At 45.2% G+C, this 16,495-nt stretch overlaps 1 protein-coding gene across 1 annotated transcript in view; it reads left to right on the top strand.

The window, feature by feature from the left end:
• The window catches only part of LOC119400360 (receptor of activated protein C kinase 1), a 49,183-nt gene that overhangs the window by 4,915 nt on the left and 27,773 nt on the right, over positions 1-16,495 (top strand). Inside the window, exon 4 of the mRNA XM_037667378.2 lies at positions 11,434-11,637. Within this exon, the coding sequence (XP_037523306.1) occupies positions 11,434-11,637 (204 nt within the window). The remainder of the gene's footprint in view (positions 1-11,433; positions 11,638-16,495) is intronic.

A 16,495-nucleotide genomic window follows, 5' to 3' on the forward strand; every position in this document is an offset into this window, starting at 1 on the left:
TAGTAACGAGTTTTCTCCCCACGTTGACTAACAGCGCCCGGCACCGCAGCGCCTCCGACGACGTGGGTCTCCCCGATATGTTAGTTTCTGCACTTGCCACATTAAACACGTGCCTGTTTTAAGGTGAAGCTGTTGTTAGTGAGTAACTGGCAGTCAAAATTTTGTACTCCTGACTTCACTTAGGCACAATAGCTTTAGTAAAGTTTGCTCAGTGCTTGCAAAACATCTAATCTCATTTAAGTACCTTATTGACAGAAGGTTGACTATTTTAAACATACTGTCGAGCTAATAGGCTTTGGTTTCACTGCAATTGCTGCATCAATTCTCAACAGTACCATGTACGGTGCCACATAGCTTCACATTGAGGGAGCACAGCAGCTGCCTAGCTTTTGGCCCATTGAAATTGTGGACTGAAGTAAAGCAACAAGCAAGCTGTTCCTTTGCTGCAACTGATTGTGCTATTTTAATCAGCGCATATGTGAAGTACATTTCATTTTGTATTGGGCTAAGCATCTTGCTCATCATGAAATGTAGTGTATACAGGAGCACTGCCTAATGGAAAGGAAGTTTGCGTACTATACACAAGGGGACCGTGATCAGACTGCAGGAAGCATCGCATGGAAGCAACTCTAATGATGAGCCAACGCAATAGCGCTGAACAACAAACACGGATCTCAGAGGCTTTACTTTTACTAACTACGTCATCATAGGTTCCATCTTGGAATCTCGAAGGCCACACTTTCACTCGCGGTATCCTGAAAATTGTCATGGGTGTCTTGTGCTAAGTTCGGGGTGTGATCATTATGTGAGGAGGGGGGGGATCAAATTCTGATGACAAATTTCAGGCGCAGGTGCTTAGAGATAGGGATGCTAAGCAGGATTGGATGGGATTCAAGCAGGCCAGTGTTGCATGGTCACGATGCACTATTGGGGTGTGGTGCTGGAGGGCCCCCGTGGAGTGTGTGTGTGTGTGTGTGTGTGTGTGTGTAGGTGGGGGGCACTATCTCAGAGCTGTGTGGAAAATTTAAATTAGCAGTGAAATTCGAGAGGGTGCTTGCTCAGAATTTTACGGTAATTCTTACAAGCCTCTCCTGACCAACTTCCAGGCTTTGAACATGTGTTCTGAACCTTCCATCACCTAGACTGACTGACTTTTAAGCTTAAAAATGTGCAGAACATTGCTGTCCCTACACTACAAATTAGTGGTTACACTGCTTAAATTTCCAAACCAGTCAGTACAAGTGTGCCAAGAAGTGGTACAGAAATGGCCTTTTCTCAATAAAGTTCATCTTGTGCATGCGGGTGGTGAGTGCTGCATTTCCTGAACTAGCACAAAAAGTGCAGTCAGATCAAAAAGATTTAATGTCAGGTGCAGGGGTGCTCAAAAGTTCTCAGGCCACTCTGCCATAAATATTGGATGGGATAGCAGCCTGGGAACTTTTGACCACCTCTTTACCTGCAGTGCAGCCAGTTGTGTGTGAACCGGTGAAAATTACTGCTGTTTTAGGAATGCACACTTTTGATGATTATACTATTTTACTTGCCAAAGAGCTTTGTTGTGTTTACTGCATTGTCCTTCCTGGCATGAATTTATTGCTACCTCTTGTTTCACAGTTGCTTCCCAAGCTGGTTTTCTAACGACCTGGCTGCTGCATCTTGTCGCTGTTGTGTCTTTCCTGAAATGCACTTTAACAAGTGAGTGCACTAGTATTGCTTCTAATGCTATAGGGTCATATGCACTGAAATTTGTATGATGATATGGTGCTGCCAGCGCCATGTTTCAACGTTCTTACAGCCCTGTCTAGCAAAGCTTCTAACACATCATTTCCGCATCACATGACACTTGAAGAAATGGGACTATTGCTTAACACTGGGAAGAAAACATTGACTGCAATGGAACAACGAGAAACATGAGCTGATGCCAAATTTGCATGCCAGAATAATCTGTACTGCAGCCAAATTTAACTCTTTCGTTACCGCATGAAAATGGCCATTTTTTATACGTCTGAGGAAGAAATTTATTGCTAGTATAAATTATACTCTAGGTAACATTGCAGCACACCAAATTGTGCATAATGAATTGCTCTTTATAGATAACACAAGTTTCAAAACAAAAAAGATGTTACAAAACTTAATAAAAAATCTGAAATCTACCACTTTTGCAGGAACTTGAGAAAATCAGTAGAAACAAAACACAATATCTACAAAAATATTACGAACAAACAAAATTCAAAATATACATTTTGAACGGAAATGATCTAGAAATATTCTAAAAGAAAAATAAACAATCTGCCTAAAGCCATTTTTCACACAGATCAAAAATACTGCAGACCGAAAACTGCTTCACCGCTCGTGCCATGCGGTGAAGCAGTTTCTGGTTTTCGTGAAGCACAGGTGGATGCCACAGGTTTCACAAAGAACATTCGTTTTTTTTTTTCAACTTTGCGTTCCTCATAGCACTTGCGGCAGTTTTTCCTTTTCGGTATCTTTTTGGGGTGGTGCTGCACTTCTTTTGGCGGAGGCTCCACTCCTGGAACATCATCCGCATCCACATCGAGAAGCTGTTGAGCGAGCTCCAACCGGAAGGATAGCTGGTCAAAATTAGAGGTTCTCTGAGTTTCTCTGAAGAGTTTCTCTGAAAACAGGAAAAAAAAAATCGCGCGCTGTCGTGAAACGTTTTGCGCTGCTCCGGGCCGAGATGCGCGCCGGGTGGCCTTCTTGGTGAAAATTGAAGCTTTCTGGCTGCCGGCGGCAGCACATCCTGTCCAAGTGCTGTGCGTATCCTGCAGATAACCAGGACATCTCAAAGGTCGTGCACCGAGATCGGCAGATAAGCGCTTCCGACGGAAGAGACCGCTCAAGGCCGAAAACGTAACTTAGCGGTACACAGCTGAGGATGGCCCGGGCTGGCTCAAAGCATCGTCGCTGTCAGCGCTTGAAGTTGAGCTGGTGTCGTCTTCGGACTCATAGCTCGACTCAGCTTCACTAAATTCGTGAGCGGGTTGAGTACGCTTTCGAGCGGAACGTTTTTCCCGCGACGCAACCCCGCGGGTTGACGACGCCGTGGGAGCGGCCAAGAGATTGCCGCGCGCGCCGACGCTAACGCCCGATGCGCCCCTCTCGCGTAGATAAAGAGAAACGAAACCAAAACTGCTGCAAACTGGCTAAAAAGGCCAGATCAACAAGTTAGAGACGCGACGGACCTTCAGAAACGAACTCTATTTGAATAATATTGCGCAAACTCGGAAGCAAAGCTCGCTAGTGAGTAGCAGGTGTCGTTTTCATGTAATTATCACAGCCAAATTTGATTACCTCGCAAAACTGACGACACAATTTGATAATTGACTTCCTAGGAATCGTTTGATACCAAAATGTTGATAATAATGGAGCACAAACATGAGCAGCGCATTTTTTTCCCGAGTGTGGCAGCCACGCCCCCTTTTCCAGTAACACATGCGCATTCGTTGGCGAAAAACTCCGTCAAAAATCGCAACATCGTCAGAGCGGGAAAATTTAAACGGATTGTAGAAGAACAGTCCCAGAACTAAACGCGAGATGCTGCAGCATGCACGGGAAAAATTTTTAACGCGTCGAAATCGGCAGCTTTTTTCGTCGATCACCGGTGATCGATTTGAATAGGCGTGGTAACGAAAGAGTTAAGTGCAGATGCCCTACAATGCACTGTGATTTAGTGTAAGATTGCCGGTAAGCTTCCTCATTTTTGATAAGTGCCTTGCTATGTTTTTGTGCATTAATAATACTTTATCTGACAACACGTCAAGACAGCGATGCCATTGAAAAACTTTTGTGCAGGTCCCACATACTGTTATGGTGTGTATTTCTTCATCCTTGGGTGTGCTTAAGCTGCTTTAAAGTCAAGCTTTTATATAGCTTCATTTCTTGAATAACTTGTGTAGGCACCTGTGCATGCGTTAAAAATAGTGCTTGTGAATTCAATTTGTGCATTGGAAAGTTAATGAAAGTCTCAGTGTGCATGTCGACAATCAGTGAAACTGACAAGAGAAGAAAGGCATAGGAATCGTAGGTAAAATCCCTCCACTCCGGTAAAGCTGCAGAAATCATGGTCATTGGCTTCTGTGTTTCTATTTGCATTTGCAGTACAACTTTTTTCTTAGACTAAGATGCTTACGATTTTTCCAATTTTGCGGAGTTCTCAGTAAGCCAATAGTTAAAGTAAAAGTTGTATCTTTGTCTGTATGAGGCTTCAACTTCCAAAAAACAGCTCATGGTGTTGAAAATAACGTTGCTTTGGATAGCTGCTATTTGATATGGCTTGCATTAAAGGGGTCCTGTACCATTTTTCCAAGTAATCACTGAATGACATCAGTATCGAAGTTTATTGCCTCACAAATAAATTGCCGCAAAAATTTCTCGAGTCCTTCAAGAATGAGTGGAGGTGCAGGGATCTGTCACGCTTTGAGTGCTTTGTCTGTTCTCTCGTCCCCACGAGTGCGCTGGAAGCTACACAGGGAGCGATGGCATGACGGAAGAAAGTTACGTCAGTGCGTGCCATGACCTTGAGCGCGTGTGAGGAAATGCAATCGCTCTCCCCCGTTGTGATTCTTAATGCGCTGGTTTGGCTGCTGTGTAATGTTATGAGTCTATGGACCATGGCACCGGCACGTGGTGGTACCCCAGGGCAAGAAGCATGTCTGATCCAAAGGTTGCTCTTGATTTATGTCGGCTGTTAGCCAGCAGCATGCTGTTTGGTGTGTGATGCCAAACAGCAGGCAACGGCAGCTCCGAAGAGAGTGAGCTCAGGCCTCTGAAACGAGGGTACCTGTGAAAATTGCAACTTCGCACTCTGCTTCTAAGCTCTCCTTGCCATGCACGACTGCAAGATTTGGCTGAACTGTTTATAGCGGTGTCTGCTTTCCACAGGACGGTGTTTTTTCACCAAGCCCAAGGGGTGGTTCGTGATCCTTAGCACCATTCACTTTATCATGGCAGGGTCACGGATATTTGTGCATCCCAATAAACCTAATACTTCACTAGTTGATACATAGGGTATTATATATTAGTGTTTGTTGTGCTTGATCGATTTTTATCTGCCTTTGGGCATTTGTGCTTTGTTGACGTGCATGTGAAAAGCAGACCCCCCCCCCTTATTTGTGTGTGTGTGTAACTGGGTGGGTGAATGGGGACATGGAGGGGGACTACTCACTGCATGTTCCCATGTTCCTATTCATGAAGGCAGCAGATTGAACTATTTTTTCTGCTACAGTCAACTGCCGATTTTTCGGACGCCTGATTTTCCAGACATGCTCGAAAATTCGGATGCTTTCGCGGCACCGTCACCAGCCCCATAGACGTCAATCTATAAGAACGCCCGAAATTTCGGACACTGAAGAGTTTCAGCGTTCGATTTTTCGGGCTTTCTGCCCAAATGGCAGGTCTGAAAGGCATTAATTGAAGCACACCCCCCCCTTCCCCTCTGCGGCGTCTATCATCTCGTAGGTTTGAACCAGCGCTTTCGCGAGTCTATCTGTTTGCGACAGTAGCAGAGTCCGAAAGTCAGCTTTGCCGCGCAGCCGAAGTGTTATGGGGTGGAGCTAACCAGAAATTCAAAGGGGCGATGTCTTTACGGATAAGCAGCTGAAATGCACCGAGGCGTGATGGCGGCAGGTGGCAAACGTGCCAGTACGGCTTAATCGCTGACAACCCTTACGATAAGCATCTTCAGTTAACTGCTTGGTGGTGCATGCGGCTTAGTGCAGTTGCATGCGTACTGCACGCATTTAATAGGCGAGAGCCCAAACGCCCCGCGCCGCCATTCATGCTGCCTCTTTGTGCAAGACCGCTAAGTGCGCCACAGAGACGCGTTGCTTTCACGAATGTAACCAGCTCGCCGTTGCCGCGCCCGTGTGCGGTCAGGAACGAAGTGGGCATCACGAACACTTTCATGACAAATGCATGTGTACGGTACAGCAACAGTACAGTGACGGTGTCAGCTTAGTTGGCGATGTGCTGCACACAACTACAAATGATCAGCTTCACCCGGCAGCAAATTGCGTATCGGCGGAGATTCGCCGTTCTGTGCGCACGCACATTGAGGAAAGCCGGAAAAGTCGTCCACTGTTCCGCCACAGCCCTTGTGTTCTGCGTCATCATTTCCAAACACTTCATGCGAGAGAGCCGTAATCTATTCCGTGCTTTGCTGGTATCAGCGGCACTCATCACGAGACGCAAATTTGCAAGTAAGTGGTGGTTGGCACGTAGTTAAGCGGGGTTCACGGCAGGTACCAAATGTATTTGCGAGAGCCTGGGCGCGCACCAAAATGCCTGATAAGTGTACTGGGAGCCATTAAAGCTATTTCGGATGTGGTTGTGGCGATCTGACCGCTTCATCAGAATAAAAAAGCATGAATTCGTTTTTTCGGACAATTTTGCGGTCCCTAGGGAGTCTGAAAAATCGGACGTTGACTGTACCTCCTTCCGTGAGCGGGCGTCATTCAAGAGACCCAATGAGAAACACTACATCATACTTTAGACTGACAGCACATTCTTACAAAAATTCACTTTCATTAATTCCATGGTCTGAGGTTGATTACTAGAAATTAACGTATAGGTTAAGTTTCCATTTATAAAATTTCTTCATGAGTCTAAGCTTAGGTGATATTCTGCAAGAATCCACTAAAGGAACTGTCCATTTCATCATGCCTCAATTAGATAAGGCTTGATAGCAGCGGTTAGGATTACTGCTAGTCCACCATTTCTTGAGCTGTGTTAGTCGTTGCGCACTGAACTGGGATGTTCCAGTGAGTGGACTCTTACGGAAGACAACTCTAGGTGCATTACTCTGAAATCATGGATTTCAAGATATTTTTTGTAAGTGAGCCATTGTTATGCAATAAAAATTCGTGAAACTCCCCAAGTTCAGCTCGTGGCTTGTTTGTAACTTTGTGCACTTCATGCTGTAGTGCTTCTTTACTGATAAAACATTACTGAGACTTGAGCAGGGCCCCTAAAATTTTGTTAATGCTATCATGGTGAGCTGGTGCAGGAACATCTGGCCACTGCTGCCAAGTCTCTTTAATTTTTGCATCTTTTCTGGCTTTCCAAAAAGCTTGTCACAGTAAGGGCACGTTCACCCCGAAGGCAGAGCAGCCAAGTGGAGTTTCCAATGTGGCGATGTAACGAGTGCACAGGCCTGTTCAGACAGGATGGCTTGCCTGGCTGCCCGTGCCGCCGTGGAGGTGGGGCATCTCGCGCTTTCTCGGGGGACGTGCCATCATCTCATGACACCAGTTGTCCGCTGTTGTGGATCTGGTGCCTTCACGAACGTCCGATAGTTCACGGTATTTCCGGCTCTCAGCTGTTTCGCACCCAGCTGCTTCCTAGTCACCTGTCAAAGATGATGTGCTCGGAGAGGAAGACTATAAACTTGGCATCCTAATGAGCACATCTTTAGTGGCACACCAAGAATAGCTAAAAGCTGAAGTCAAGTTTATTGTCAGTGAATACAGGATCCACGATTACAGAAATAGTTGTACCATTAGCCTGTATGGCTAGTTATCAGTCCAATCTAGTGCTATGAGAATGGATTTTAGGCAAATGCCTATTTTTTCTTTGCACTCCTATCGCGCCACTTTGATATATGAGCATAAATTAGAGGCTAAGGAGGGCTTTTATAGTGTTTTTATAGTGCCTATAAATGCCTATTTTTGGTGCTTGTGCCTCTATGCCTATAAGAGCCTATAAATGCCTATTTTATAAACTGGCGCCTATATGAACAGTACTTAACCTCAAGTTTCACTTCCCGGTGCAGTTTGAGCCCGTTATTCATGTTACCGCGCAACATTGACTGTTCGGAACTCTATGTGGTTGAACCTAGTCCTCTGGTTCAACAACTCCCGAAAACATTCCCTAGTAGCAGTGAAATGGGACACGCCAACGAGCATATGCGTCCGCGCTGACATGGCGCAAGTGGTTGGCGACTGCGAAATTGTGGAGAGCCATCAAGGGAGAGTGAAGAGCAAAAGAAAGAAAAATGTGATGTGCACACGGCTTTTGTTTAGTTTGTAATTTACTCTTTAAGGTGTTCACCGCCAGGGGAGAAACTGGTTCTACGCGATTCAACCCGGCCAATAGGAAGCATCCCCTCCTTCTGGTCTTTTAGCGATCTGGATGTCTTCTCCAGTTCTACCCTTCTCAGTCATGCCGAAAAGAAAGGCACAGAGGTGTGCGTTGATTCGACAGTGGACACATGGCTCACCGTGCTACAGAATAAGCGGAGATTGTGTTTTGCAAAGTGTGCATGACAAAGGACAATTGCACGATTACGTTCAACTCTTGTTGCCTATGTACGACCTTAAACAATAATTTTTTTTTTGTTTTCCTGTCGTTAATAGAGGTTGCGCACATCTTCCTTTGAAATTATTTGCATTTAGGTCAAAATTTGTTGTGCCTATATTTAAGATATTGGAGGCCTAAAACTGCAATTTTGCTGTAAAAATAGCATTTAAGGTGTCACAAATACAAACGGTACATTTTATTGTTTAGATGGAGGGCAGGTGTGTGTCGTCTGTCCTTTTAGGCCACATATTCTCACACACAGAAAAATTGGCATGGAGCGCATGAGGGACACTTGTTCTGTAAGCGCACTACCCGCTCATGTTCTCGGGAGAAATGCATTGGCAGGGATGCAACACCTGCGCCAATTGCGCCAATTTGATACAATTCCTTATTTTTGCGCCAAGCTGCGCCAAAACCTTGAAATTGTTTAAAATTGCGCCACGCTGCGCAAAAATGCCCGACCAGCTTAAAATTTGCTCAGTTGCGCAAATTTGAGCAAGAAATGGAGGCCGTGTTGGTCATCGGCAGTGTGGGCATCGTCATCCAATACAGACTCTAACCCTAACCCCTCGCGAAAGGAAAAAAAAAGTCAGTTTCACCGCAAGGACGAGGCAATGAATGCAGTAGCAACAAATTGTAATGTTATACGAAGTGAGGCTGGTAGCAAACTCTTTTGTATCCGATCTCGCGTAACTCTACAAAACGTTTGTGTAAGAGAATACGGCCGCTCCAGGGAAAGTTGCTCTTTCTGTACAGTGTCGTCGCATTGAGAGCGCAGCATGTAGCAGGATATACGAGCCGCCCGCTGATGGCTGCCGAGATAGCGCGCGCGACCGCGGCCTTAGAATCAAAGTTCAAAGTTGCTACTCGAGCGACAGCCTCTCCCCCCCCGCCCTCCTCTCGCGTCTTTTCATGCTCGTTCAAGACGGGCGGGGCGTTTCCTCTATGCTTTGATGGCAGGCTTCCCGAGCGGAGTGGTGTTATCGCATACGCCCTTTGAGCGACGGAGATGGGCTTGCTCGTTTGATATCTGCTTCAGCGCGTTTGTCGCCCGCTTTTACCCGCGGTAGAACATACTATGCACAGGGATATGTTATCAATTTGGACTTTATACGGGAGATGACGGCAAAAACTCGTCGAGAGTGTCCACATAGTTGCTATCGCAATAGAAAAGGACAGTAGTTCTCAAATTTCCTGATGCTTGTTTTACTGCGTGCAGAACGCTTTTTAGGCCACTTTTGCCGCAGTACACTGGTGTCCTGCGGAAAAGCATACTGAGATTTAGAAGGGGCAATTATTTCTAACTGTCAGGGACACAACACATTTTGTTCCTTATACCCATTCGTGCACGCGCCGTGTAATTACGAGTACTAGTATGATCGCTGACGTCTAAAAAATTATTGGTAATCATTTGGAGCTGCTGTGTATGGCGTTTCTGCGGCCTTGAGGAACAATAGACAAAAGCGTATGCCAGTTTTCTTTTTTCGCTAGCGCCACTTGCTCCTGCTTTACGAACCTCCCAAATTTCCAGGTTGCCAGGTTCGCAGGTCCACATTAGCATTTCCAGTGCCTGTCAAACTATTTGACAGGTCCTGCAAATGCTAATGTAGACTTAGTCATTGTTTGCACTGTGGGGTGGCTCAACAGACTGATTTTATTGAAATAGCAGTGTTCACGTGCACTGTGCACGAATTAGCTGATGTTGAATGGTTTTTACATATTTTTGTTTCCTTTTATAAAAATAAGCTTTCTTTGTTATACTGTTCCAAATTTGAGATTTCGGGCTAAAAAATGAAGTTTTTTTTGTAACCTGCTCCAAATTTGGATTTTTGTGCTCTAAAAGCAACATTTTGCAGCTCCAAAAATTGCTCCAAATCCTATTTCGGCTGTTGCATCCCTGCATTGGGCATGTTGGGTGCAATATGCACATTGACAGAAAAATATTTTGCATGCCTAGCAAATATCTGTGAAGTGATGCTTACACAATATGTATGCATTTGCTGCCTTTTAAACCTCGCAAGTCATTGCCTTGCGAATTTCTTTACTGTGAAAATTACTTTGCATATTGAATACATAAAGCAGGTGGCAAAGCTTATTGTGTCCACTTCAGATTTTATAATGGATAAATGTCTATTTTGGGCACCTAAAACTCCTTAAAAATCAGGCCTCATGTGATGACCAAATAAACTTCACCCTAGAATGATTTAGATATCACTCCTCTCATTTGTGTTGTTTTCTGTTGTTTGATCATGAGTGTTTGAAATTTGAGATAGCCTTTAAATTAAATAAAAATAGTATGGTGCTGTGTGTCCTTGATGAACATTGTCTGAATCGGTCAACTACTCTAAAATCCTGAGAGATGCCCCACTTCCAAAGGTAACCCATGCATGACGATTGCATCGTCAATTTCAGTGATAACATCCTTCAGGAGACCTGACAAGCTTCGTTCAAGCTGGGGAAGTGAGGTCTAAGGAAAATTTCCAGGAGATATCGCAACATGATGTTGTCGACCTCATTTCCAAGGTTTAGGCGATCGAGAGCGAGGAAGTTGTCACATGCTGCATCAAGCGATGTGGTATATTGGCCGCCCTCCGCAGATCAGAAGACTGAGAGCTTCATGAGCAGCTTGCTTTGACGGTCCCCCTTCCGCTGCCAACCATGTCGAATACTGTGCGTGAGGAGGTTTCTGACATTTTGTTTGACAGTAAGATCGACTCTTTATTTGGTGGTTTTGACGTTAATGAATTCAGTATTAATGCGTGTTCATTCTTTGGCTGCTATTTATTCTTCTACTTTTTTTTTTACTGTACACGTAAAGTTAGCCCTCCTCATATTTTCACTAGGTTTTCTCTCAATTTAGGTGGGCTATCTCCTGGGATTTTACGGTATAGCTGTCTATGGACACTGGTTTGATTCCCATCCACGGTGGCTGCATTACTGTGGAGGCAAGATGCAACAACACATGTGGGCTCAGATTTAGGTGCATGTTAAAGAATCCCAGCTGGTCAAATTTAACTCAGAGTCTCTTCACTGCAATTTGCCTCATAATCACATCATGGTTTTGGTGCAAAAAACCCCAGAAATCAGTCTATCAATACTTGCCTGTTTATTTCACAGGACAACCAGCATGAAGATTGGGTGTCATGTGTACGCTTCTCGCCCACGCCTGGTGACCCAACAGTGGTCTCCTGTGGCTGGGACTGGAAAGTAAAGGTGTGGAATTTATCCAACTGTAGGATGCGGGCTGAGTACAGCCACTCTGGGTACCTCAATACTGTCACTGTGTCTCCAGATGGGACACTCTGTGCATCTGGTGGCAAGGTGAGTCCTATGATCTGTAGCAACCGATTTGTTTGCCCTCTGTGGAAGCTTTTCTTTTTCATGGTAACATTGGTGTATCTGATCCCTCTGTCGTGTTTTCTACGCTTCTTTTTTTTTTTGCTGCATTGATTTGAAGAAAAAAAGTTTGATGCTTTGTTCAATTGAAGACTTAACTTTGTGTGATGCAAATCATCACAGCACAGTGTTTGTGCTGTGAAGGTAAGTATAGCTACAGTAATAATTTTAAAAATTCAATGCATTACTTGAGACCCTTTAGATATGAGCAGGTTCCCTTTCATGCATTCCCCATATCAAAGTGTGCACTGTTCTGACTGCGATAAAGATATCCTTTCTGTTTATTAATTAAGGCCAAGACAAATGCTTTTCCAATATACAGCATTCATGTACTACATTGACATACTGTACATGTTCACTAATTGTTTACCTTTAATACTCGCCTGTTCAAAAATAAGTTAGAATGACTTTGTGGGCTTTGTGGTTATATCGACACCTGATGATTGTGAATGGGCCCTGTCGCATGCAGTGCATATCTACATTTTTGCAAGCATGGTGAGCCGCACTATAACGAGTATATCACAGAGAACAGTGTGGTGCACTTCCTTGAATGCGGTAATGTTACTATTTTTCGTGATGCACTCCATTGTGTCACAACAGACATGCTATGCCAGTTATGCACATTTCCAATGTCCTAACTTTCCAACATCACAAATTGTTCAATTTTCCAATTCAGATACCACTATACAGGGTGGTTTTTAAGACAATAGAGAATTTTTATGCAAATGCTATGACAGTCATAAGACACCTGTCATTTTCACACATGAACTCTGTACGTCGAGGTGGAAATACTTTGCTCCACTTTAAGTTAAATGAGTAATTAAGAAAAACTCGGTAATTAACTTTTTAATAATTAACTTTTGGGCAGTTGTTTGTATGGAAAAGAAACGAAACTTCATGTGACAAACTTTGAAAAAAGGTGCATCACAGTAAAATCTGGTCATGAAAAATGGAAAGTTGTCTGAAATACGCAAGTGGACTGCTTATTCATTGCGTATTATGTTTTGGGCTTATCTGATTGAAGGAGTATGCCATCACATAGGCACACCAAAGGAGACATAGCTGAAAGGAGCTTTGAGTGAAGGAAGCCCGGGTTTGTTCTTTGAGATATAAAGGGGCCATGACACGGTCACCCACCAAATTGCTGTTTTCAGCGAAATATAGAAGTAGAGGGTCTATTGTGCCTGTACATGCGTGAAAAATGGACTGTAAAAGAATATTTCATTGGAAAATGAGCCCTAGAAGTCGCCGGTTATAAAACCCACCCACCGCTGGCGACCGCCATTTTGCCATGGCGTGTGTGACGTCATGTGCTTCATGGAGTGGAGCCGTCGTCTTTTACCCAAGTGTCAGCCGCTGCAAACCATTCAGTTTTCAGTGCCGAACTGAAAGCTCTAATAGCTCCATTGCACACGCAGCTAACCACGAAGCAATATCTTTGGCTGGAATACAGGCGCTTGCAAAACAAGCGGCTTGTCACAGCTCGTGAGAGCGCCACTGTTGTCAGACTCTCGGGCCGCTCACGTGTTTATAAAAATGCTTGTTATAAATTAAGTTCTCGACCAAATGCGCTGAAATTTCGCCAGATTGTTTGTGAACACCCAAAAATTAACCCACATAACACAGATTATGAGCGAAAATTGGGTGTCATGACTCCTTTAAGGGATTCTTGTTCCCAGTAGGTACACAACAGAAAAATTGTGTATTGGAGTCAATGTATAGTCAGTTTATAGTTACTAAAAAGCGAGTTTCACAGTGTTCTTGAAGTGAATGAACACTGAAAACACTGGTGATAACTTAAATATTGATCATATATATGCCTGAAATGCTGCATAGCCAACCAGCCCCAGCACTGTAGCGGCAGGAAGTCAGCGTCATTTGAGACTTTTTGTGGGCTGTTGCATGTCAAGGCATTTTTCTTACATCATTTTCACGTCCATAATTTTGACCTGCCTGCTTGCTGCACTGTTCAAAAAGTTCAACGGTAAGAACTGAATGACTGATCCAGTGCAACTGGCAGCCCAGTGAAGGCCGCCACCACAACCATAAACAACATTGAGCAATCTTTATTGTCGCTTTAATCTTTAGAAATGTTGTGATTAAAAAACCAGTGAGAACAGCAAACTGTAGCAAAGGCCATGAAAACATGCGATGTATGCAGCTGTATCTATTGTGGCCGTCACTTGTGGTGATCGAATGCCTTTGTGCCTCATCTGCCAGCTAGCGCATCACGCCAACCTCGTGCAGCTCGATCACAGAGAACTGGCGCCAAGCAGCAGCATGGTGGCCTTGGCCATGGTGCAGGGATTTGTTTCCCGTGCAAGCTATGCTTTCCGTGATTCTCCCTCCTGTCATTGTCTTAACACCACATGCTGTGCTAGCCTCCATCATTGTGTCAAGTCTTACCTGTTCGCTGCCCATAATGGCCCTCAGCCTCCCTCTCCACCCAAGTTTTCTTCTGGCTGATGTTCGGTCGCTGTGGGAGATGCTCACAGGCTTGCAATGAGTTGGCGCACACTGCCGTTGCAGGCGACTTCCCATTTGTGCGCTCTGTGGACCCCTTTGTTTGGTAGCTGTTAGCACCGCAGGCACACGTGCTTGATCATTCTTGTGGGGATACCCTGTTTGTCCCTCAATCCGTGACTGTCACACTGTGCAACATTCCAGTTAATAAACCCACCTTCGTTGACGATGTGCCCTGAGTTCCTTTTCTGTGCCGTGTCGGAAAGTCGACGAACCTTGCTTCAGCCCCTTTGTGCGCTGCGGGGTGGAGGAGCATCGCGTCCCTCTGTGACTGTGCTCATAGGGTAAGCCTCGCACAAACCCTTCTTCACAAGCTGCTACCAGTATTTCTATATTTAGTGGAGTACCACCTTTACAAAACGCATGCTTTGTCTTTAAAAAAACGGCAGGAAGATGGAAGCTTGCGATAAAAAAATCCCTAAACAGGGGGTGGGTGCTCGAGCCGACCTTTCGACAAGTTGACTTGTCTTCTTGAAGGCTGGAACTGATTTCCTTAGCTATCGTATGTATATGCTTCGTGCCCTCTCCACCACAAGGAAGAAGGGGAGGGCAACTGCCAGAGTGGGGGAGGGGGGGGGGGAAGAGCCCACCGTGAAAAAGAATGAGAGTTAAGCTCTTCTCCTAGGAATTTCGAACCTACTATTGTTAAAATGCCACGTGCTTCCACTGACAATCATTCAGCAAAACGTACACCCTCCCCTCTACCCCCCCTCCTTTTGTTCCTTTTGTTCCTTTTTTCTTTTTTTTTTCTTTTTTTTCCCCTTCCAGTTCATCACAGTGGCCTCCCCTTCTTCCTTGTGGTGGAGAGGGATAGCTAAGGAAATCAGTTTGACGAACCTTGCTTGCTTGAAGAACACAAGTCCACTTGTCAAAACGTCGGCTCGAGCACCCACCCCCTGTTTACGGATTTTTTCATGCTCTGTCCTAATGTTACAATAGAGAGCTTCAGTTTGTCCATAAACTTGACACTTACAGATATTGGAGACATTGACGGTAGCAGAGCTCGTAGCAACATCTTGTGGCATTTTGTCCAGCTACAATACATTTGAATTTTTGTTCATTCGTGTCACTCGTCAAAAGAAAATGATAAAGGTACTGTCAGTTTATGATTATCTCACTGTCAATGCTTTGCACCAGCAGTTAAGTAAAACATGTTAGTTATGGCAATGTAAGCTTTGTGTGTGCCTGGTTTGGCTCTCCATCAGCAAGTGTCACTGCCAGCGTTGCCCATTTGTCGGGTAAACCAAAAAACAGTTGGAAATTTAGAGTCCATATTTTTTTCTCATCTTGAAGCAACAGAAGCGCCAATGACACAGTGTGTTTGTTAAAAGCTTCAGCAGGAACTGTCTAGCACTGACGCATCTCCCTGCAACTAATGTTCCTTTGAAGCCTCTGTGTCCCTAACTTCAAAGGACCTTTGGTATGCCTGTGTGACTGGGGTATAAGCAATAGTATAAGCATACTTCGCGTACCACGACCAGTACAGATTCCCCTGCACAGTGTCTCCCAATATTCGCTTGCCGATAATACTTGTTCATGTTGTTGCGCTTCAGTAGTAGTACTTGCTTTGGTGAGTTATGACCATGCTGGGACGCTACGTTCCAGCGCGGCTGGGGTTGGTTATGGTCATCTGCCAACAGGAGGAGTGGCATTGAGCCTGGCCACCATCTCTGTGCAGAGGCGCAGGTTTCCACCACTTGAGTACAGTACTGTCAGATAATCTCGCCAAATGCGTGTCAGGGCCTCTGTTGCCACGTCAGGCTAAATGATACGGTATCTGGAAGATATCTGAGCCGCGCTTGCACCGTATGCCATTTTTCCCTTTCGAGCGTGTGGAGATAGGTTTTGCACTAAGCTTACCCTACGAGGCGACCGGGAAGGGACGCGACATTCTCCACTGCCGCAGCGAACAAAGACGCTACGGCCGGGTTCGTTGACTCACTGACTCGGCGCGGAAAAGGCACTCGAGGCAGGTTGTAAACAAACACAGGTTTATTAACCCAAGATGCAGAACAGTGCGACAATCACGGGTTTGCGGGCCGTCAGGGTAACTCCACAAGACCGATCGAGTACGCTTGCCAGCGGCGCTATGGCTATCACACAACGGGCAGCAGTCGAGCACACGGACGAGAAGCCGCCTGCCAGAGCAGCGCGTCAACCTCTCGTGCAGGCCTCAGAGCATCTGACGCGGCGAGCCAACGCCAGACAGAAGCGATCTCACGGGAGAGGGTGTCACTGGCGGCCAATGAGGACCAGCGAA

The sequence above is a fragment of the Rhipicephalus sanguineus genome, chromosome 1, assembly GCF_013339695.2.
Source record: "Rhipicephalus sanguineus isolate Rsan-2018 chromosome 1, BIME_Rsan_1.4, whole genome shotgun sequence".
Taxonomy (NCBI): Eukaryota; Metazoa; Arthropoda; class Arachnida; order Ixodida; family Ixodidae; genus Rhipicephalus; species Rhipicephalus sanguineus.